The 22907-nt window shown below is 43.6% G+C and overlaps 1 protein-coding gene across 3 annotated transcripts in view; it reads right to left on the reverse strand.

The window, feature by feature from the left end:
• Positions 1–736: 736 nt before the first annotated feature.
• The window catches only part of mmaa (metabolism of cobalamin associated A), an 88666-nt gene continuing 66495 nt past the window's right edge, over positions 737–22907 (reverse strand). For 2 of the 3 annotated variants that reach the window (XM_038791935.1, XM_038791934.1), the window contains 3 exons: positions 14468–14553; positions 11529–11678; positions 737–1766 (listed from right to left, as the gene is read on the reverse strand). In XM_038791935.1, the coding sequence (XP_038647863.1) occupies positions 1479–1766; positions 11529–11678; positions 14468–14553 (524 nt within the window). In that variant the 3' untranslated portion in view covers positions 737–1478. The remainder of the gene's footprint in view (positions 1767–11528; positions 11679–14467; positions 14554–22907) is intronic. The other variant, XM_038791936.1, reaches the window with a different exon arrangement.

Here is a 22907-nt window from a genome sequence, read left to right on the forward strand (position 1 = left end):
ACCTCTGCAAAGCCATCTGGGATGCCAAGCGACGATATCAAACCAAGCTAGAGTCACAGATTAGAGTTACAGTCTCGTCAGTTGTGGCAAGGCCTAAACAACATAACAGGCTACAAAACGAAGCTGAGTAGTATCTCTGGTAGCACCATACTCCTCCCCGATGAACTCAGTGCATTCTGTGCTTGGTTTGAGCAGGAAACCATCAACCTGCCGTTGACTGCCCGAGCAGTCCTGGACACACCCATACCCACCATCACAGCTTGTGAAGTCAGATCGGCCCTCCTGAAAGTGAACCCTCGGAAGGAGACTGGTCCGAACAGGGTCCCCGGTTGTGCACTCAGAGCCTGCGCAGACTAGCTGTCAGATGTGTTCACGGACATGTTCAACCTTTCCCAACTCCACTCCGAGGTCCCCACCTGCTTCAAGACCACTATCACACCGGTGCCAAACACCATAATCCCAGCCAAGCTCATATCAGAGTTCCAAAACCTAGAATTGGCTCCCCACTTTGCAACTGGATCTTTGACTTTCTGACCCATAGACCACAATCAGTAAGCATAAACAACAAGGGCAGCACGGTGACACAGTGGTTAGCCCTTGCAGTCAAGATCTGATTGATCACATTACAAAGTGTGAATTGCATCCAGCCCAGCTGACCAAACTGCCATATACAATGACCTACGTGAACGAATAAAATCAATCTCCCCGACACTTATAATCCTCACATAAAACACAATCAAGCAGCAAAATAAATGTTTATTTTTTTTCCCCCCCAAGAGAAACAAAATGCAGTTGTGATAGGAACTGGCTGGTTTTGACAATTGCCAAATGCATAATTACTTTACAAGATTTAATGAATACAACCGTGGGCTGATGGTTAATTCAGTGTGCATTGACAGGATACCTCGCTTGCAATGCATATTAGAAAATCATGGGCAGGGCAACTAAAAGTTCCTGAAATGGTTTTCCATCAGATGTATTTGAAAAATCAATGAGATGTCCTAATAGATACCAAGTAAAACATAGTTTCCACAGATTCCACAAAGTCCCGATAAGTCAAGAGATCAAAAAATGGTTTTTTAAAAACCGTTGTAAAAATGTAGTTATAAAGAGAAGCTATTTCATGGAAACATGTTTCATATGATTCTTATTTCACAAAATGACCATTTAGTCAATGTGATAAAGTGATTAGTGAATTAAGGCTAGTCAGCTTCACAAATGATACCAGATCACATTGCAGTGCATGTCCAGGAAATATTCAGTACCAACATACATGATGACTTTAAAATGTGAACAAAGTAATGCTAGAGAATCTTTATTAAGGTGCTTCTATATGGAGATCCCATAGACCCGGCAAGGAATATTATTTTTTAACATTTTGGGGTTACTAATATTTATCTACGCAAACATTATGCTCACTTCAAAATATGTAATGCATAAATCTCAACATTTACAACATTTCATTTAGAATATGGTATTTATTCTTTTGTTGAAAATGCCTTCAGAAGGATATCTGCTGCCAGACCAGGAGTTAGATCACCACTCACAACCTTATCTTCTAAACTGGGAATCTGATTCCTGACAGTTGGATGGTTGCAGAAGTACTCGGTAACATTCTCTTTGATCAGGCTCCACATCCACACTTTTTGTTGTTTTTGTCTATTTATTTGCAACTCACCACTTGCTAATATTGAGGTGTGGAATTCTACTATTTTCTCCCAAAGTTCAGGAATCCCTTCCCCAGTTTTTGAAGACACACTGAGCACCTAAAAAAAGGAAAATAAGCATTACCTTACAAAATGGATACAAAACTCTCCTTACAATTGGGTTGATCTTGTAAATCCCCATGCATATGAAAACTGAGAACTTTATGAAATGGCTTTCTCAAAATTAACAGTAATTGGTGAATGACAGTTTAATTTGACAACGGTACCTTAAATATATCATCTTCCAAATGACTTCAACTAGCAAACGTGCTCACTAAAAGCAATAAGAATTGCAAATCCAAATCCACACCATTATTTACATATATTAGTGGAGCTAGCATGGCAATGGTCACAGTGAGTTGGAAGGTGCACCGCTTTACAAGCATTTTACCATATATTCAAATATTATTGATCTGCTGTGGTATAAGAAAGTGCTTGCCTCTGTAACTCGCTCACACACAATGTTTCCTGCCCCCACACACTGCCTGCTTATAACATTCTCTCAATTTTTCTCTAAATCTTCACCCCCTCTAAGGGGAAGGCTGTGCCAGACCGTTACGGAAGTGGTGTCTTTGTCTCTGTGGCCATCTCTTTTCTTGTTTCTGCAAGTCTTTATTCTCTCCCATACCTGTATATGATTCCTGTACATGCCCACTGCTGCAAAAGAAAGTCCTGTGAAGGAGGAGAAATGTGGGAGGTCTGGCCCATCCAAAACTACAGTTCCACCACTGGGTGGCCACTGCAGAAAAGAGTACAGGGATCATAGAATGATAGAATTTACAGTGCAGAAGGAGGCCATTCAGCCCATCGAGTCTGCACCGGCTCTTGGAAAGAGCACCCCACCCAAACCCACACCTCCATCCTATCCCCATAACCCAGTAACCCCACCCAACACTAAGGGCAATTTTAGCATGGCCAATCCACCTAACCCGCACTTATCTTTGGACTGTGGGAGGAAACAGGAGCGCCTGGAGGAAACCCACGCGCACACGGGGAGAACGTGCAGATTCCGCACAGACAGTGACCCAAGCCGGGAATCGAACCTGGGATCCTGGAGCTGCGAAGAAATTGTTCTAACCACTATGCTACTGTACTGCCCGATGTGTCAAGGAACAGAACAGGGAGCAGTGTGGGTGAGGATGGAGGAGAGTTCCTGGACAGGGACATCCCTCCGAGCTCTAGTCACAACTGTACTGCCATCCCCTCCACCCAAATACTCAAGGAGCCTGGTAGCCACACTCTGAACGTGGTACCAAATGAGGCAACACTTCAATGTAACCGAATTGTCCACCATGGCCCACATCCTCAGCAACCATAGGTTCACTCCCGCAATAATGGATGCCACCTTCAAAAGGTATAGACCAGGATGAAAGGACTCTGACGGTTAGGGACATGTACACGGACGATAGAGTAGCGACCCTGGAGGAACTCACGAAGAGGTTCCAGCTCCAAGTGGGAACAACCTAAGATACATTAAAGTTAAAGCCTCCTCCACAAAGAAACAACAACATACTCGCAGATACCAGGACAGTCACTGGTAGAAAGACTGCTGAACGTTGGCGATCTAGCGGAGGGGATTTGTGGGGACATGTATGGGCAACTGCTGGAGGGGGTACACTCTCCACTGGACCAGACAAGGAAAAAATGGGGGGAGGAACTAGGCATAGAGATAGGGGGAGGATGCTGGATCAAAGCACTGCACAGGGAGAACGTCACCTCCACATGCAAAAGGCTGGGCCTAACGCAGCTAAAGGTGGTGCACAGAGCGCACCTAACCGCAACTCGAATGAGCAGGTTCTTCACGCGGGTGGAGGACAAATGCGAACGGTGCCTGGAGGCTCGGCAAATCACATCCACATGCTCTTGGCTTGCCCTGGGTTTATCGGGTATTGGATGTCCTTTTTTCGAGGCCATGTCCAGGGTTGTGGGAATTAGGGTGGAGCCATGCCCAAAAGTGGCGGTCTCCGAGATATCAGATCAGCCAGAGCTCTTCATGGGGAGGAAGGCCAATGCCTTAGCGTAAAACTGGGACAGTCATATAAATAATGCGTGTCGCGTCTTTTCGTCCGACGTCACTTCGTCCGACGTCACTTCGTCCACGTCTTTTGGTCCAACGTCTTTTCGTCCAACGTCACTTCGTCCAATTATCCAATTACAAATTAGCTCCGTATAAAACCATTTAATTGATAAAATGCAAGTACAATACAGCAAGTGAATTTAATTGGTAAAATGCAAGTTGAAAAATGCAGTTTAAAAATCTAAAAATGCAGTTAAAAAATCTAAAAGTTTACTAATTACTTAAAATTCCCGAAATTACTTAAAATTGATGTAAATTCTAAGCAACATTCCTCAAGAAATCAATTTTTGTTGTAGAATCATATTCAACGACCAATCTTTTGATGCGTTCAGTTATTTTCTTATATCGCGTACATGAAGTCCACTGATCTCCCTGAAGAATTTGAGCCTTTTTTGCCTATTATGAACCCTTCCTCTTCCTTCAGAGTTTTGGTTAAATTCCAGATATTCAAATGAGCTCCACCTGCCGAACGCTTCTTTTCTCACATCTCCAGTATTCTTTTCCTAGGTTTGGACTGCTCGAATGAAAATCGTAGATATAGTTATTTCCATCAGCTACTTTCCGTTTACTCTTCGTTGACACAATGAACTTTGCCATTTCGGGATGGGCGAATTAAGAAAGAGAACGATAATATCTATCCTTTAACGAGGCTCGTTAAAGGAAAGAGAACGATAATAACTATCCTTTAACGAGGCTCGTTAAAGGAAAGAGACCGGTAATAAAAATCCTTTATTGCATATTATACCTTGCTATGTGCATTAGAGAAGATTTCTATTTACAAAAAGTTAATGTGGGGAGTGGAGTGGAGTGCTATAAGTTACAAAAAGTCTTTGACAAAAAAAATCATCCGACAAAAAAACGTAACAAGTCACAGTCTTTGACGAAAGAAATCATCGGACAAAAAGACGTTAGACCAAAAGACGTGCGGACAAAAAGACGTTGGACCAAAAGACGTGGACGAAGTGTCGTTGGACGAAATGACGTCGGACGAAAAGACATAGCACCAAATAATGTGGCTACAAGAGTAGTACAAGCTGGGAAATGTACAGTGAGCATCTCCCCAAAGCCTGTCCACTATCTACAAGGCACAAGTCAGGAGTGTGATGGAATACTCTCCATTTGCCTGGATGAGTGCAGCCCCAAAAACAACCTGGATATAGCAGGCTGCTTGCTCAGCACCCCATCCACCACCTTTCACATTAACTCCCTCCACCACTGGTACACAGTGGGATACCCAGATACAAGATGCACTCTAGCAACTCACCAAACCTCCAGTGAGATTACATTCCAAACCCATGATCCTTATCACCCAAGGCCAAGGACAACAGACACAAGGGAAAACCCCCACCTCCAAGTTACAAACCATTTGGAACTGTATCACCATTTCTTCACTGTTGCTGGAACCAAATCCTGGAACTCCCTTCCTAACAGCACTGTGAGTATGCCTACAACAGATTGACGGCTCAACACTGTGGGTATACCTACAACAGATCGAGTTGGTCAAGCCCGCGGCTCATGCCCACCTTCTCAAAATAGCAATTAGTCATGTGCAACAAATGCTGGCCTCACCAGTGATTTGCATCCCATGAAAGAATAAAAAGAGGTAGTGAGTACTGGTGACATGTTCAAATGAAACACCTAGAATGAGAGTGGTGTGGATGACTGGAACATGGAATGCTTTTGTGTGGGAGAACTGAAGGAGGAAAAGGAAGGTTGAGGTCTGAGGCCTGGGCTCAGAATGAAGCACAGCTACCAGTTGACAGAGGTGATTTTTCAGTGTTTCAAACTGGTGGCAGGGAGAAGATGAGGTGCCACAAAGATCAATGGAAAAGGCTGTGAAGACCATTTACATGAACAGCAAGTCACAATAGAGTTTGCACAAGGTATAACCACTGTCTATGAGGTTTGGAGATGGTGGTAGATTTGCTTGCGCAATGGCTCAAAAATATCAGTTAGAAAGATCAAGTTAAACAAAGCACATTCCACAGAATGAGTAAAACTCGAACCATCATCCTGTGACGCTGAAAACTTCGAAGAGTTGATTTTTAATAGAACTTTACTAGTTTTGGGCAAGTTAAAATTATTTTCACAAACTATTAAAGCATTCTACATTATAAGTTACAATTATTTATGGTGGATACAATTACCTGAGAAAACAACATGGTTCTAAAAATAAATTGAAGAATTTTCTTTTAGCCAATTGATTCTTCCATTTTGTAGCATTTGTTGGTTCCTAATTGATAGCTTTGAAAATAAATGAGCAGCTTCATACATTGGTTTTGGTCTACAATTGGTAGGCTAACTTAACAGACAGTGGTTATTTGAACCAATCAGAAGCGAACATGATACATACATGTTGCAAGTACTTAGAGAAATATAATGGACTTTTTAAAATATATTATGTGTGTGTCAACATACACATAAAACCTAACAAATTCAGATCGAAATTGGCCACAAGCTTAATTACAATTCTGTCTAATAAATCACAACTGTTGTCAATTATTCATTTAAACACTGGATGACGCACTGCTTAGAACATCAGTATGCCTTTCAACTGTTAGATCTGCAGTTGAATTCAGCCCAACTCATAAAACTGAATGCTCTAAGAATCCTCAGCAGAACTTATAAAGGAGATCAGGGGTTATGGGGAGAAGGCAGGAGAATGGGGATGAGAAAGTATTAGCCATGATTGAATGGTGGAACAGACTCGATGGGTTGAGTGGCCTAATTCTGCTCCTATGTCTTATGGTCTTTTTGAACATTAGTCAAGCCTCCACACAAAGCACACCGCAAGATACTTTTCATAAAAATGGAATTAATTTGGATTAACTTGAAAGTTACATTTCCCAAAAAAATGCATAAAGGGAAAGGAAAGTCAGAGAAAAACTGGCGTGAAAAGGCCACATATTCAGGGGGTTGGCAGGGCCCCGGCGTGAATCTAGCAGCTTTAAATGCAGATACAGGCCCCTACACTTCAGGGTCGGAGGCCGCGCATGCACACGGCGGTGACCTCCAGCGGCCGCGCCATGCTCCATGGCGAACTCAGACCGCAGAGCTGGACCTCCCAAATAGTTCCCCGATCTGCCACGCCCCCGACCCGGACCACCCACCTAAAAATAGCCCTGTCCCCCGTGAGGCCCCCGCTGCCCTCCGATCGGCCCGCCCCTGACCATGGCGGCCGCAGACTGAGTCCGCAGCCGACACGCTAGTATCCTGAACGGCAGGATCATGTAAGATCCTCACCGTCAGGACTTCGGCCGGTGGTGGGCGGAGAATGTTGGGGCGGGCCTCCAGCAATGGCCACAGGTAGGGGATACACGGCGTGGTGTACTCTTAGTACGCTGCTTTTCGAGGCCAGGAGAATTGGGGAACCGACACCGGTCCCGATTCCATGCACAAAAGTATAATCCCCCCCCAATGGCGCCGGATGCGATTTCGGCGTCGGGGTGTGGAGAATCCAACCCGTTTTTTTTTTTTTTTTTTAAGGCTACCAAAAAGTTCTGGACAGAGCCTCACAGACAAGGGACCAACTAACCTTCAACATCTGAACAAATAGTTTGTGTGGGAGCCACTGAGCAAGTTGTGGTTACATCAACAAAATGTCTGTTTCAGCAATTTCTTGCTAGCCCTTTACATTCAATGATGAACAGGTAGCCAGTGCTGCAAAATTGCTGCAATGTACAGTACAGTTTTGCAATTGTGCATTGTATTAGATACATTTACCTTATATACAACATGTTCCTTTTCATTATGTGCAAGTGTCTTTCAAGATATTGCTTCTGGGACAAAGAAGAACACAAAGCAATCCCAACATGAGCATCTGTCAAGCACTTTCGACCTCAAAAATACCAAATTTCCACAAATGCAACTTTAGATGCAGCAGTTAGGGGAAAGCATGTAAATGAAACATCAAGTGGTTAAGACGCAGCCAGTACAGATGAACCAGAGGAAGGGTACCTCCCTGAGATCTCTCGGTTGCTACTTACTGGCTAAAATGATTAATCAACAGAAACACTTCATAAAATCTTCAATATTCCTTGCAATAGTGGAGAACCTGCAGAAGCCACTCGAGCATGCTTGCAGGGCAGCATCTAAACCTGCAGAGCACTGTAGAGTAAATGGAAACTCCAAGTTAACTTGCAAGAAGGCCTGAGGAGTGAAGACTCGGTGCAGATGCAGTTTTGCACATCCACTGTACCCGCCACTGTTAAGATCTGGGCTCCAATCCAAAGGAAGCTCAAGATGCAGGGGTAATTGCTTGATGGAACTTTAATGGCAATTTTCCACGAGTTTGCACAGAAAGGATTAGTCTCCACGTAAATACCCGATCATCTGCCAGAGGCAGCTGACAGTTGAGCAGAAAATGAGGCTATGGTGATGAACCATCTATGCCTCTCAGCTGTCTTTCTCACAGAAATGCAGAAGAGAACCCAATTATTTTATTTCAATTAAGGGGCAATTTTGCATGGCCAATGCATCTACCCTGCACATCTTTGGGTTGTGGGGGTGAGACCCATGCTGACATGAGGAGAACGTGCAAACTCCACGCGGAGTGACCCGGGGCTGGGATTGAACTCGAGTATGCTGCGTTGTGAAGCAGCAGTGCGAACCATTGCATCACCATGCCGCCCTTAAAAGCAGCAAGTTAGTATCAATTCCAGTTGTTTGGATTATCAGCAGGACCAAAAGGGGTAATCACCAAGGCAAGTCATAGGACCCCAAATGAGGCCCAGCAGTTTGCCGCCACACCTCTTACAGAAAATTGTAAATGTTCAGTGCAGTGGTGACGATGAATAATCAGAAGACAACCTCTCTACTGACACAGAGATGGTAAAGATAGATCTCTATAGTCATGACAAAGAAGTTCTGTATGGGGTTACATTGGGTGAAAACCAATATGTTTTTCCTCCTTCCACCAGAAAGCCTCATCTTCTTCTAAATTCTTTCCACTAGAAAGCCTATTATTCTTTTAAATCCAAGTCAGTCATTGGTAGGTTCAACTGAATACCATGTACAGCTCCCAAGACACAGGTAAAATTCAACTTGCAAATTCAGACAGTTCCAGTTTCAATTACAGCTGCCTTAAACATGCACACACTGAATAAAGAGATGGACTGCAAAGGGTCACAAAGAATTCATTCGGGGAATAATTATGTTAGTGGTTCTAATATGGTTCTGCAGGCTTGCAGTGTGAATTCCGAATCAGGAGTTTAACCCGGGATTTATCTGCCTGACTGACTATTTTCTAAATGCAGAGATGCTTAGGAAATCAGAAGCACAAAGGGACTTGGAAGTCCTTGTTCACGATTCTCTTAAGGTTAACGTGCAGGTTCAGTCGGCAGTTAGGAAGGCAAATGCAATGTTAGCATTCATGTCGAGAGGGCTAGAATACAAGACCAGGGTTGTACTTCTGAGGCTATATAACCTCTGGTCAGACTCATTTGGAGTACTGTGAGCAGTTCTGGGTCCTGCATCTAAGGAAGGACGTATGGCCTTGGAAAGGGTCCAGAGGAGGTTCACAAGAATGATCCCTGGTATGAAGAGCTTGTCGTATGAGGAACGGTTGAGGACTCTGTGTCTGTACTCGTTGAAGTTTAGAAGGATGAGGGGGGATCTTATTTTAACTTACAGGATACTGCGAGGCCTGGATAGAGTGGACATGGAGTGGATGTTTCCACGTAGGAAAAACTAGAAGCAAGAGGACACAATCTCAGACTAAAGGGACGATCCTTTAAAACAGAGATGAGGACGAATTTCTTCAGCCAGAGGGTTGTGAATCTGTGGAACTCTTTGCCGCAGAAGGCTGTGGAGGTCAAATCAATAAGGGGATCAGGGGTTAGGGGAGAAGGCAGGAGAATGGGGATGAGAAAAATATCAGCCATGATTGAATTAGGGGCTGGTTTAGCTCACAAAGCTAAATCGCTGGCTTATAAAGCAGACCAAGCAGGCCAGCAGCACGGTTCGATTCCCGTACCAGCCTCCCCGGACAGGCGCCGGAATGTGGCGACTAGGGGCTTTTCACAGTAACTTCATTGAAGCCTACTCGTGACAATAAGCGATTTTCATTTCATTTCATGGTGGAGCGGACTTGATGGGCAAAGTTAGCCTAATTCTGCTCCTATGTCTTATGGTCTTATAGACTGAATGGTGTCCCTGCAAGTGCATAGCTCGGGTCAGTGCTCAAGTCCAAAATATGGAATATGTTCAATTTCCTAACAAATGATACGGTTGATCAGAACACGCACCAAATTTTGAAAATATTGAAGAGTTCTTCCCAATCAATTTTTAAAAAGTCTGCATTTGCAGAGACTATTACTTTAATATAATGAACTTCCCTACCAAAACTTTTACTACAGAGAAACATAGAAAATTGGGGTCGGGTCGGGGGGGTCGGGTCGGGTTGACATTGATCCTGAGCTGCTGCGACCTGTCTGGTAGTGGTACATAAATTTTAGTTGCTGTATCTATGCTCTGAATACATATTAACATTACCTGTCTAATATTTTTCGCTAAAGGAGCACGGACGAATTCAAGCCTCTGAAATTGTAGCTTCCATGCCTGTGGCCATCCGCCATGTTTGTGCGGGGCGGCCTGGGGGAGGGCGGCCACCGCGCATGCGCTGGTTGGCACCGGCCCAACTGCGCATGCGCGGGACCCGAGTCTTTTACGCGGCGCCGGGTCTCTGACGCCGGTCACGCACTCCTTGATGGCGCCCCCTAGCACATGGCACCCCGGGCGACTGCCCGAGTTGCCGGTACCTTGAGCCGGCCCTGCATCCTACTTGCATTTACCCTGTCTAGTCATGTTAGAATTTTATAGGTTTCTATGAGATCCCCCCTCATTCTTCTGAACTCCAGCAAATACAATCCTAACTGACTCAATCTCTCCTCATAAATAAGTCCCGCCATCCCAGGAATCAGTCTGGTAAACCTTCACTGCACTCCCTCTAGAGCAAGAACATCCTTCCCCAGATAAGGAGACCTAAACTGCACACAATATTCCAGGTGTGGCCTCACCAAGGCCCTGTATAATTGCAGCAAGACATCTCTGCTCCTGTACGCAAATCCTCTCGCTATGAGGGCCAACATATCATTTGCCTTCATTACTGTCTTTTTAAAGTCCAGTCCATTTCATCTTTCACCAATTTTCTCTCTGCCGATATTTTGAAAGAACTTGCTGGAATATGATCTACATGTAGCATGCGTTCTTGGATATTAATCATATCTGAGCTTGGACAGTGGGAACTGGGAAGTTAATTAACCAGAGGAGACCTCACAGCTGAACCTGATCAAGTTTAGATATTTATAATTTATGAGCCATGCACGCTTAATACTTTGTAAAACATACTTAATTGATATTCACACATATACACTTCTTGAATTGCAACTATAAAAATGTGAATGCTGCCTGATTTTCCTCTCCCCTACTCAGGCATGGACATTAATTACGATGTTGCCCATCACAGCAAATGAGATCAGCTAACTTAAGGGTGAATGAAACTTGCCTGCACATTTTTTAAGTGGTCTGTCCAGTATTTGAAGGAAAATGCTGTGAAGCAGAGACTCCCTAAAAACTGGGGAAAATATGCATTTTGGGAAGGAACCACCAACTAAATAAAGTTAATATGAATATGGTAGCTGCTATTTCATGGCATAAATAGTCTGCATTTCTACCAATAAAAATATTAAAGTGGGACATGTTCAAGTTTAGGAAGACATACATAGTTCATGTTCAGTATATACCACCTTTGGCTGCCAATTCTTTGACCGATTACGAAGCAACCTCAGAGCACTTCTGTATTCAGCTTGTATCTTTTTTGCAGGTAGAAGGAAGTCTCCATCAGCTTTTGTTATAACAACTAAATCTGCCATTTCTATTATACCACGTTTAATACCCTAAGGAAAACAAAATACAATGAATTACTTAAAAAATATAGCAACTTCCTCAGTAGGGAAGTTTGTTATATCAAAGTCCAGCACTTTTCACCCTTCACTACCTTTCTCTCTGCTGGTCGTTTGAAGGAACTGGAATATGATCTACAGGTAGCATACATTCTTGGCTATTAATCATTTCGGAGCATGGACTGTGGGAATTGGCAAGCTACTCAACCAGAGGAGACTGCGCATCTGAACTTGATCAGATCAACTTTAGAAATTTATAATTTATAAGCCATGCACTCTTCATACTTTGTAGAACATACTTACTTGATAATCACACATATGCACTTCCTAGAAGAGCTTATTCATCACATGTTTAGCAGAGGAATTGCCCAAACAGCATTTTCTATTTAGTGCAGAAACCTTTTCTAGCAACAAAATTTAAACTGACAATTGAATTTTTAAAAGTTTCCTTTACATTAATAACACTCTAGTGTTGAATTAATTTAATAATCAAAGTAAAATATGCACAATTGTTATTCATTCTTTGTATTATATTACAACAAGGATAACTCTGACTTGTATAATTGGACAAGTACTATGGTACAGTACAACTAGATTTGGGTAAGACTAAATAACCACTATTAAGTGGCAATTTAGCATGGCCAATCCACCTAACCCGCACATCTTTGGACTGTGGGAGGAAACCGGAGCACCCGGAGGAAACCCACGTCCTCCCCGTGTGTGCGTGGGTTTCCTCCGGGTGCTCCGGTTTCCTCCCACAGTCCAAAGATGTGCGGGTTAGGTGGATTGGCCATGCTAAATTGCCCGTAGTGTAAGGTTAATGGGGGGATTGTTGGGTTACGGGTATACGGGTTACGTAGGGTTTAAGTAGGGTGATCATTGTTCGGCACAACATCGAGGGCTGAAGGGCCTGTTCTGTGCTGTACTGTTCTATGTTCTATGTTCTAAGTTCTACTGCATTGAAACAAAAACAAAGTAACTTAAAAAATCAATTCAGCATACCAAAATACCAATAACCTTCTAAATGACACATAGCAACCAGGATACTGCAGGCTTAGTCCCAGAGCCATAGACCTTTACAGCACAAAAAAGAGGCCCTTCAGCCCATTGTGCCTGCGCTGGCCATCAAGCACCTATCTATTCTAATCCCATTTTCCAGCATACATATAGTCTTGTATGCTATGGCGTTTCAAATGTTCACCTAAATGCTCCTTAAATGTTGTGAGGATTCCTGCCTCTATCACCCTTTCATACAGTGAGTTTCAGATTTCCACTATCCGAAAATCAGCTCTACACTCTCTCTGGTGCAATCACATCCTTCCTTTATTGTGGTGACCAGAACTGCACACATTACTCAGCTTTGGCCTAATGACCATTTATACAGCTCCATATTAACCTTCCTGCTCTTATATTCTATGCCTCGGTTAATAAAATAAAGTATCCCATATGCCTTCTTAACCACCTTATCTACCTGTCCTGTTGCCTTCAGGGATCTACAGACATGCACCCCAAGGTCCCACTGGTCCTCTGTACTTCCTAGCGTCCTATCATTCACTGTGTATTTCCACGCTTTGTACTCCTCCCAAAATGCTTCACCTCACACTTTTCAGGGTTGAATTCCATTTGTCACCGTTCTGCCCATTTGAGCAGCTTGTCTATATTATCCTGTAATCCAAGGCTTTCCTCCTCGCTACTTACCACACCGCCAATCTTCGTGTCATCTTGTTCACTAGAATACCCTTCATAACAGCACATGGACTGGTTCAAGATGGCAGCTCATCACCACCATCTCAAGGGCAATTAGGGATAGGCAATAGATGGGCAGCACGGTAGCATTGTGGATAGCACAATTGCTTCACAGCTCCAGGGTACCAGGTTTGATTCCGGCTTGGGTCACTGTCTGTGCGGAGTCTGCACATCCTCCCCGTGTGTGTGTGTTTTTCCTCCGGGTGCTCCAGTTTCCTCCCACAGTCCAAAGATGTGCAGGTTAGGTGGATTGGCCATGGTAAATTGCCCTTAGTGTCCAAAATTGCCCTTAGTGTTGGGTGGGGTTACTGGGTTATAGGGATAGGGTAGAGGTGTTGACCTTGAGTAGGGTGCTCTTTCAAAGAGCCGGTGCAGACTCGATGGGCCGAATAGCCTCCTTCTGCACTGTAAATTCTATGCTGGCCCAGCCAGCAATGCACAAAATTTTTTGAGTGAATGCAAAAAAAAAGGTAAGATAGTTGATCTCGGTTGGAGTATTAGCTGAAACATTTTAATTAATCTCAGTATCCCTTGACCATAACCAGGGATGGGGAAAGGAAGGAAAACAAATTGTAGTCCCTCTTTGACTAACATACTGTGACTCTTGCTGAAAAGAGTGCACCTGTGAGAGCTGGGTGTTTAGCTGCAAGACTCCTTTGGCCAAAAAGCCTTTCATAATACATCAAAGATAGCCATTTGGAATGCTGCTGATATACATAAAACCCTATACCAGCAGGAATGAGTGCTCCTATGGGCATGTTTAAAGAAAAATCAAAATAGATTAGCTGTTTTTAATTTAGTTAGCAATTAATTAGCAATTTTAATCACAGCTTTCAATATAATCTGCAGCTCAGAATTTCATGTTTATCCCTGTTCCCATCACATTAAAATGAAAAGAACCCAAACTACATGGAACTATTTTGTTGATGGTAATCATTCACATCAAATTAAAAGGGGTTCTGAACACTTAATCTCGATTAGGTCTAAATTACACAATGAAATGCATTAAAACATCCATTAAAAAGCTTCCATCTCACCTGCAGTTCATCTCCTCCTGCTGGTGGAATGAATAATATCAGCATATCCACCATATCTGCTACTGCAAATTCAGACTGGCCCACACCTGCAAAGAATGCAACAATTTACATTGTTTCATTGAATGGGCTCTAGTAAAACTATATTGATGGATTATTGCATTGCTTCAACAAATGAGTGTTCCACAAAAGAAAATTTCAGACAATTGGAAACAAAATACCATCAACCAGCAAGATTGCTAAACAGTACGAAAATGGATTTAGATTACTAGTTTCAATGATGATTAGGGCAGCACGGTAGCATTGTGGATAGCACAATCGCCTCACAGCTCCAGGGTCCCAGGTTCGATTCCGGCTTGGGTCACTGTCTGTGCGGAGTCTGCACATCCTCCCCGTGTGTGCGTGGGTTTCCTCCGGGTGCTCCGGTTTCCTCCCACAGTCCAAAGATGTGCAGGTTAGGTGGATTGGCCATGATAAATTGCCCTTAGTGTCCAAAATTGCCATTAGTGTTGGGTGGGGTTACTGAGTTATGGGGATAGGGTGGAGGTGTTGACCTTGGGTAGGGGGTAGGGTGCTCTTTCCAAGAGCCGGTGCAGACTCGATGGGCCAAATGGCCTCCTTCTGCACTGTAAATTCTATATTAACAGGGAACATATGGGAATAAAAATTCTCAAAACTAGATTTTATGAAACAAACCCTGAGAAAACAGAAAATATACTATTTCTACTGGCTGTAAAAATTCCATTCTCCTTTGACAGGCTTTCACCTTCCTGAATGTGTTTTGATCCCCGCAGAGATCAATAATTTTGAAAAAGAAATTTGAACTGCTTAATGGCTGAAAGCACCACGCAGCAAGATTTCAAGTTTTAAGACTTTTACTTTATCACACAAATTAAAAGCAACATTGACTAAAGACTATTTCAGTAGGCAAATTACATAACAGAAAAGAACTACACAAAATATCTCGGATTTAACATTTTACTTTCATTTAACATGGGCAGCACGGTAGCACAAGTGGATAGCACTGTGGCTTCACGGCGCCAGGGTCCCAGGTTCGATTCCCTGCTGGGTCACTGTCTGTGCGGAGTCTGCACTCTCTCCCCGTTTCTGCCTGGGTTTTCTCCGGGTGCTCCGGTTTCCTCTCACAGACCAAAGATGTGCAGGTTAGGTGAATTAGCCATGATGAATTGCCCTTAATGACCAAAAAGGTTAGGAGGGGTTATTGGGTTACAGGGATAGGGTGGAAGTGAAGGTTAAGTGGGTCGGCGGAGACTCGATGGGCTGAATGGCCTCCTTCTACACTGTATGTTCTATAATAGAAGGGCAATAGAATCTCATCATTTGTATTAACCAAAAATCTCCCTCTATGTTCTATGTTCTATATTTTACTCCGTCCCTTAAAAAGATAGTCAATCCTGTCGGAGCCAGTCCAAAGTGACTCTTAGCTTCTGAGACTAAAACAACGTGGTTTTAAGTCTCCTCTTTCCAGTATACTCCTGGCAAACGTCCAAGTGATTGAAAACAAGCTGGATGAGCTGAATGCTAGACTTATCTCTTAGAGGGAAGTAAGAGACTGCTGTGTGCTCTGTTTCACAGAGACAGGGCTCTTTCCTGCCTCACCAGACTGTGCCATACAATCTGGCGGTTTCTTAATACACCGGATGGACCCCACAACATCATCAGGCAAAATGAAGGGTGGAGGGATTTGCCTCCTCATCGACACCTCCTGGTGCTCGGACATGGCGATGCTGGCAAACTACTGCTCCCCGGACCTGGAATATCTGACTGCGAAGTGCTGCCCATACTACCTTCCACGGGAATTCACTTCTGCCATCATCACGGTCGTCTACATCCCACCCCAGGCGGAAGTGAAGAAGGTGCTTGATGAATTGTACACTGCTATAAATTGCCCTTAGTGTCCAAAAAAAGGTTGAGTGGGGTTACTGGGATAGGGTGGAGGTGTGGGCTTGGGTAGGGTGCTCTTTCAAAGGGCCGGTGCAGACCCGATGGGCTGAATGGTCTCCTTCCGAACTGTAAATTTGATGATTCTATGATCTCGACAACAAGGACTCCTACGTCAGACTCCTATTCATTGACTACAGCTCCATCTTCAACACCATAATCCCAGTCAAGCTGATATGAAAACTCCAAAACCTAGGACTTGGCTCCTCCCTCTGCAATTAGATTCTCGATGTCCTGACCCATAGACCACAATCAGTAAGGATAAACAACACCTCCTCCACGATAGTTCTCAATTTCGGGGCCCTGCAAGGCTGCGTACTTAGCCCCCTACTATACTCCCTATACACACACGACTGCATGGCAAATTTTGGCACCAACTCCATCTACAAGTTTGATGACGAGACAATCGTAATGCAGTGGTTTTCAAACTCAGGGTCGCGACCACGAGGGTCCTGGAGCGATCAGGTGTGGCGTTCACGATCGTGGGAAGAAGTTTCCAACTGCCGGGACCGGCTTATAAGGATGCGGCCGCGGATAGTCCCCAATTGGTTGTGGTGTTTGAGGGGGCAGGCGACGCATGGCTGGGCTGTGTGCTGGTCACCGCGCGCAGAGCGGTGGGCGGAAGGATGGACTGGGGCTGACAGATGTCCACGTGGACGTGATGCTAACAGCGGTGGCCCCAGCTTGGAGCTCCTTTGCGTGCTGCTCGGCTCGTTCCCCACCACTGATCGGCAGTATGCAACCTACGGCTACTTGGTCAATCCGTTCAACGGCTGGCACAATATACGTTTGCACTCCCACAACAGCAAGTGCTGGTCAGGAAGTGGTCTGTGACTGGGGTGGGTACAGTGAGAGGAAGCCAGGCCAGGTTTCTCGGAATACTGATTAACCAAGGCCAGTCAATAGGGCCGACATATCTGAACAGTGGAAGAAACCTACAGTCATTACTTTGTGTCGACACGCTCTGGAAACTAGGAAGTCAGAGCTTTTGGTAAGAATGGAGCAGGAGGTGACTTGGATGTTTGGATAGTGCAATGCAGTGGAACCAGTAAGAAATAGTGTGACATCGTGTGTGTTTGGCAAGTTACTTCATCTCCGTTAAAGTCGGAGTTTGTGAAGTAAAAACAAGATTGCACTTTTTTCTATAGTTGGTGAAATTTCTAAAGAAATGTTAACATATAAAACAAAATTTGTGTGTAAATGTAAGGATGCACAAGTTCAACTGAAGTTGTTTTAATTTTTAGCAATAAATAGTCACAAATTTGGAAAAATTACATCAGAGAAATAAAGTTTCAAAGTTTAAAAAAGCATCCGGCCTTTAAATATGAACCATGAGTCTTTTTGCCAGAGGCAGCGCCAGAGAGAAGGTCACGCGTCCGGCACATCAATGCTTTGGGTGGAAAATCATAGAGGTGAGATTCCCCCATTTTGTAGCTGCCAGCAAGAAAGTAACAAACAGACCAGGATCTCACAACTAAATCTGTTGGAAAGAGCTTCGCAGGAGAGTCCAAGGCAGAACAAAAGAGTGCTGGTGTGAGCTGTATCCCGAGCTCCAGGGCCTCTGATTAACAAACAATTAAGAAGAAACTGAAATAGGGAAAGGAGCAGTATAAAGATTATTTCTTGAGGTATGGCTTTAATTGTGTCAATGGAAATCAGGATGCAAAGTCCATGTGTGTTATATGCAGGGAAGTACTGAGACATGAAATTTAAAACCCTCAAAACTTCAAAGGCATTTGAAGATTCAGCTTGGAGAGTACGATGACAAACCTCTTGATTTTTTTCAAAGCATGCAGCAAGAACTTAAATAGTCAGCTGAAATGCTTAGCAGAACTGTCACATTAATGACAAAGCAAAAGAGATCTTGAGGACCAAGCAGGCCCATCTACTGCATTAAAAGTAAGCAATAATGGTGTGTCGCGAAGGTCGGCTGGCGTGGGTCGCAAATGTCAGCTGGCTTGTCTCGCAAACGTTGACCAGCATGGGTCCTGAAGGTCCGCCGGTTAATAAAAGTGGGTCCCGGGGAAAAAAGTTTGAAAAACACTGCCGTAACGGGTTGGATCTCAAACAACGTTGAGTCAGAGTACAGGAGGGAGATAGAGAACCTAGTGGCATGGTGCATCGACAACAATCCCTTCCTCAATGTCAGCAAAACGAAGGAGCTGGTTATTGACTTCAGGAAGCGAAGTGTCAGACACATCCCTGTATGCATCAATAGTGCTGAGGTGGAGATGGTGGACAGTTTCAAATTTCTAGGTGTGCACATCACCAACAATATGTTTTGGTCCACCCACATTGATGCTACCAAGAAAGCACAACAGCTCCTGTCCTTCCTCAGACAACTAAGGAAATTCAGCATGTCCACATTAACTCCTACCAATTTTTACAGATGCACCATCTGGCTGCATCACAGCTTGTATGGCAATTGCTCGGCCAAGGCCATAAGAAACTACAGAGAGTCGTGAACACAGCCCGGTCCATCATGCGAACCCGCCTCCCACACATTGACTCTATCCACACCTCCTGCTGCCTTGGAAAAGGGGATATCATACCCAAAAAACCCTCCCACCCGGGTTAGTCTCTCTTCCAACATCTTCCCATCGGGCAGAAGACACAAAAGTTTAAGAACATGCACGAACAGATTCAAAAACAGCTTCTTCCCCGCTGTTACACCTGAATGGCCCTCTTATGGACTGAACTGATCTCTCCATGCATCTTCTTTACTGTGTAGCACTACACTCCATATGCCTCACCTAATGTCTATGCATTTACATTGTGTATTTATCGTATGTCCTATGTTGTTCATGTATGGAATGATCTGCCTGGTCTGTACGCAGAACAATACTTTTCACTGTACCTCGGTACACATGACAATAAATTTATTTTCCTTTTGCAGCCCAAGCCCTGAGCTAACTTTCACGGTGTGGTTTACCCACACGATCATAAGAATTAAGAGCAGCATTTAGGCCACTCGACCCCTTGAGCCTATTCAACCATTCAATAAGATCACGGCTGATCTTAAATGAGCGACCCCTTATTTTTAAATAGTGATCCCTAGTTCTAGATTTTCTGACAAGAGGAATTAAATTCTCCTACAAGACGAAACATCCTCTCCATCGCTACTCCTCAGGATCATAAAGGTTTTGATCAAGTCACTGTACTTTTCTAAACTCTAGTGGATACAAACCTAACCTTTCAAACCTTTCCTCATTAGACGCCAGCCCACTTCTGGTATTAGTAAACCATCTCTGAACTACTTCTAACGCATAAGGCGATCAACACTCTCCACAATACTCCAGATGTGGTTTCACCAATGCTTTGTACAACTAAAGCATAATCTCCTTACTGTCATGTGAGAGTACCTTTAAGAAATGGGCGTTTATAAATGAGTGTGTATATAAATATCTGTAGTGAGAGTATCTTTAAGAAATGGGTGTTTATTACTGCAGTGATGTCAGAGAGTGGGTGGAGCTGGGCTGTCTGTCAGCTTTTTACTTTTGCTTTAGGCTTTTTGCTGCAGGGTGGGTTTGGTTTCATTTTAGTTTTGGAGAAGCTGCAATCACAGCAGGATGTGTGTGAATCTCTGCAAGCTTATGAGTGTCCATTTGCTGATTTCAACGTGGTAACTGTTCTCAGTAGTGAAGTTAAGCCTGATGTCTTTCTGTTAAAATTTGTTTTTAAGTCTTATGGATGTTAAAAGGAAAGTAAGAATTACTTAGTGTTGTATTATTTGGGGATTGTATTTGAATTGATGGTTGCTAAGATGTTCATTGTATTTTTTAAAAAGGTTAACTTGAGGTCATCGAATAAACATTGTTTTGCTTTAAAAAATACTTTTCCATTTCTGCTGTACCACACCTGTAGAGTGGGCCGTGTGCCCCCCATACCACAATCTAGTAAAAGTGGTGGGTCAGGTGAACTCCATGATACACTTTGGGGTTCTCTAAACCCTGGCCCATAACAAATTGGGGGCTCGTCCAGGATAAAAGTCTATATATTGGATTGGCTTAGTGAACTTAAAGACAGTGAGGGGTGAGCATATTATGGTTGCTTTTCAGGTGTGGTATTCCAGTTTAAGTGGGGAGTGTGTCATGGACAACGGCTCTTTCAGAGGCACTGACGTTTTTGAGGGTGGAGACGGTCACTCGGAATACCTTACGGACAGAGACTAAAAGCAGACTGTTAGATTTGGCAAATACATAAGAACATAAGAACTAGGAGCAGGAGTAGGCCATCTGGCCCCTCGAGCCTGCTCCGCCATTCAATTAGATCATGACTGATCTTTTGTGGACTCAGCTCCACTTTCCGGCCCGAACACCATAACCCTTAATCCCTTTATTCTTCAAAAAACTATCTATCTTTACCTTAAAAACATGTAATGAAGGAGCCTCAACTGCTTCACTGGGCAAGGAATTCCATAGATTCACAACCCTTTGGGTGAAGAAGTTCCTCCTAAACTCAGTCCTAAATCTACTTCCCCTTATTTTGAGGCTATGCCCCCTAGTTCTGCTGTCACCCGCCAGTGGAAACAACCTGCCCGCATCTATCCTATCTATTCCCTTCATAATTTTAAATGTTTCTATAAGATCCCCCCTCATCCTTCTAAATTCCAACGAGTACAGTCCCAGTCTACTCAACCTCTCCTCATAATCCAACCCCTTCAGCTCTGGGATTAACCTAGTGAATCTCCTCTGCACACCCTCCAGCGCCTGTACGTCCTTTCTCAAGTAAGGAGACCAAAACTGAACACAATACTCCAGGTGTGGCCGCACTAACACCTTATACAATTGCAACATAACCTCCCTAGTCTTAAACTCCATCCCTCTAGCAATGAAGGACAAAATTCCATTTGCCTTCTTAATCACCTGTTGCACTTGTAAACCAACCTTCTGTGACTCATGCACTAGCACACCCAAGTCTCTCTGAACAGCGGCAAGCTTTAATATTTTATCGTTTAAATAATAATCCCGTTTGCTGTTATTCCTACCAAAATGGATAACCTCACATTTGTCAACATTGTATTCCATCTGCCAGACCCGAGCCCATTCACTTAACCTATCCAAATCCCTCTGCAGACTTCCAGTATCCTCTGCACTTTTCGCTTTACCACTCATCTTAGTGTCATCTGCAAACTTGGACACATTGCCCTTGGTCCCCAACTCCAAATCATCAATGTAAATTGTGAACAATTGTGGGCCCAACACGGATCCCTGAGGGACACCACTAGCTACTGATTGCCAACCAGAGAAACACCCATTTATCCCAACTCTTTGCTTTCTATTATTTAACCAATCCTCTATCCATGCTACTACTTTACCCTTAATGCCATGCATCTTTATCTTATGCAGCAACCTTTTGTGTGGCACCTTGTCAAAGGCTTTCTGGAAATCCAGATATACCACATCCATCGGCTCCCCGTTATCTACTGCACTGGTAATGTCCTCAAAAAATTCCACTAAATTAGTTAGGCATGACCTGCCTTTAACGAACCCATGCTGCGTCTGCCCAATGGGACAATTTCTATCCAGATGCCTCGCAATTTCTTCCTTGATGATAGATTCCAGCATCTTCCCTATTACCGAAGTTAAACTCACTGGCCTATAATTTCCTGCTTTCTGCCTACCTCCTTTTTTAAACAGTGGCGTCACGTTTGCTAATTTCCAATCCACCGGGACCACCCCAGAGTCTAGTGAATTTCGGTAAATTATCACTAGTGCATCTGCAATTTCCCTAGCCATCTCTTTTAGCACTCTGGGATGCATTCCATCAGGGCCAGGAGACTTGTCTACCTTTAGCCCCATTAGCTTGCCCATCACTCCCTCCTTAGTGATAACAATCCTCTCAAGGTCCTCACCTGTCATAGCCTCATTTCTATCAGTCACTGGCATGTTATTTGTGTCTTCCACTGTGAAGACCGACCCAAAAAACCTGTTCAGTTCCTCAGCCATTTCCTCATTTCCCATTATTAAAACTCCCTTCTCATCCTCTAAAGGACCAATATTTACCTTAGCCACTCTTTTTTGTCTTATATATTTGTAAAAACTTTTACTGTCTGTTTTTATATTCTGAGCAAGTTTACTCTCATACTCTATCTTACTCTTCTTTATAGCTTTTTTAGTAGCTTTCTGTTGCCCCCTAAAGATTTCCCAGTCCTCTAATCTCCCAGCACTCTTTGCCACTTTATATGCTTTTTCCTTCAATTTGGTACTCTCCCTTATTTCCTTAGATATCCACGGTAGATTTTCCCTCTTTCTTCCGTCCTTCCTTTTTGTTGGTATATACATTGCAGTTAACATTACCTGACAAAATGCGAAAAGATTAGGTAATTATGGCGCTGGCTAAGCATTTAAAGTTGCCTGAGATACAGTTTGACTCATTGGAAATGGCAAAAAATCAGCTACAAATCAAACAAATGGAACATGAGAAAGAATTAAAGCAGCTTGAATACGAAAGAGAGGAAAAAGAAAGAGTGAGCGGAAAA

This window comes from Scyliorhinus canicula, chromosome 3 (genome assembly GCF_902713615.1).
Source record: "Scyliorhinus canicula chromosome 3, sScyCan1.1, whole genome shotgun sequence".
NCBI lineage: Eukaryota > Metazoa > Chordata > Chondrichthyes > Carcharhiniformes > Scyliorhinidae > Scyliorhinus > Scyliorhinus canicula.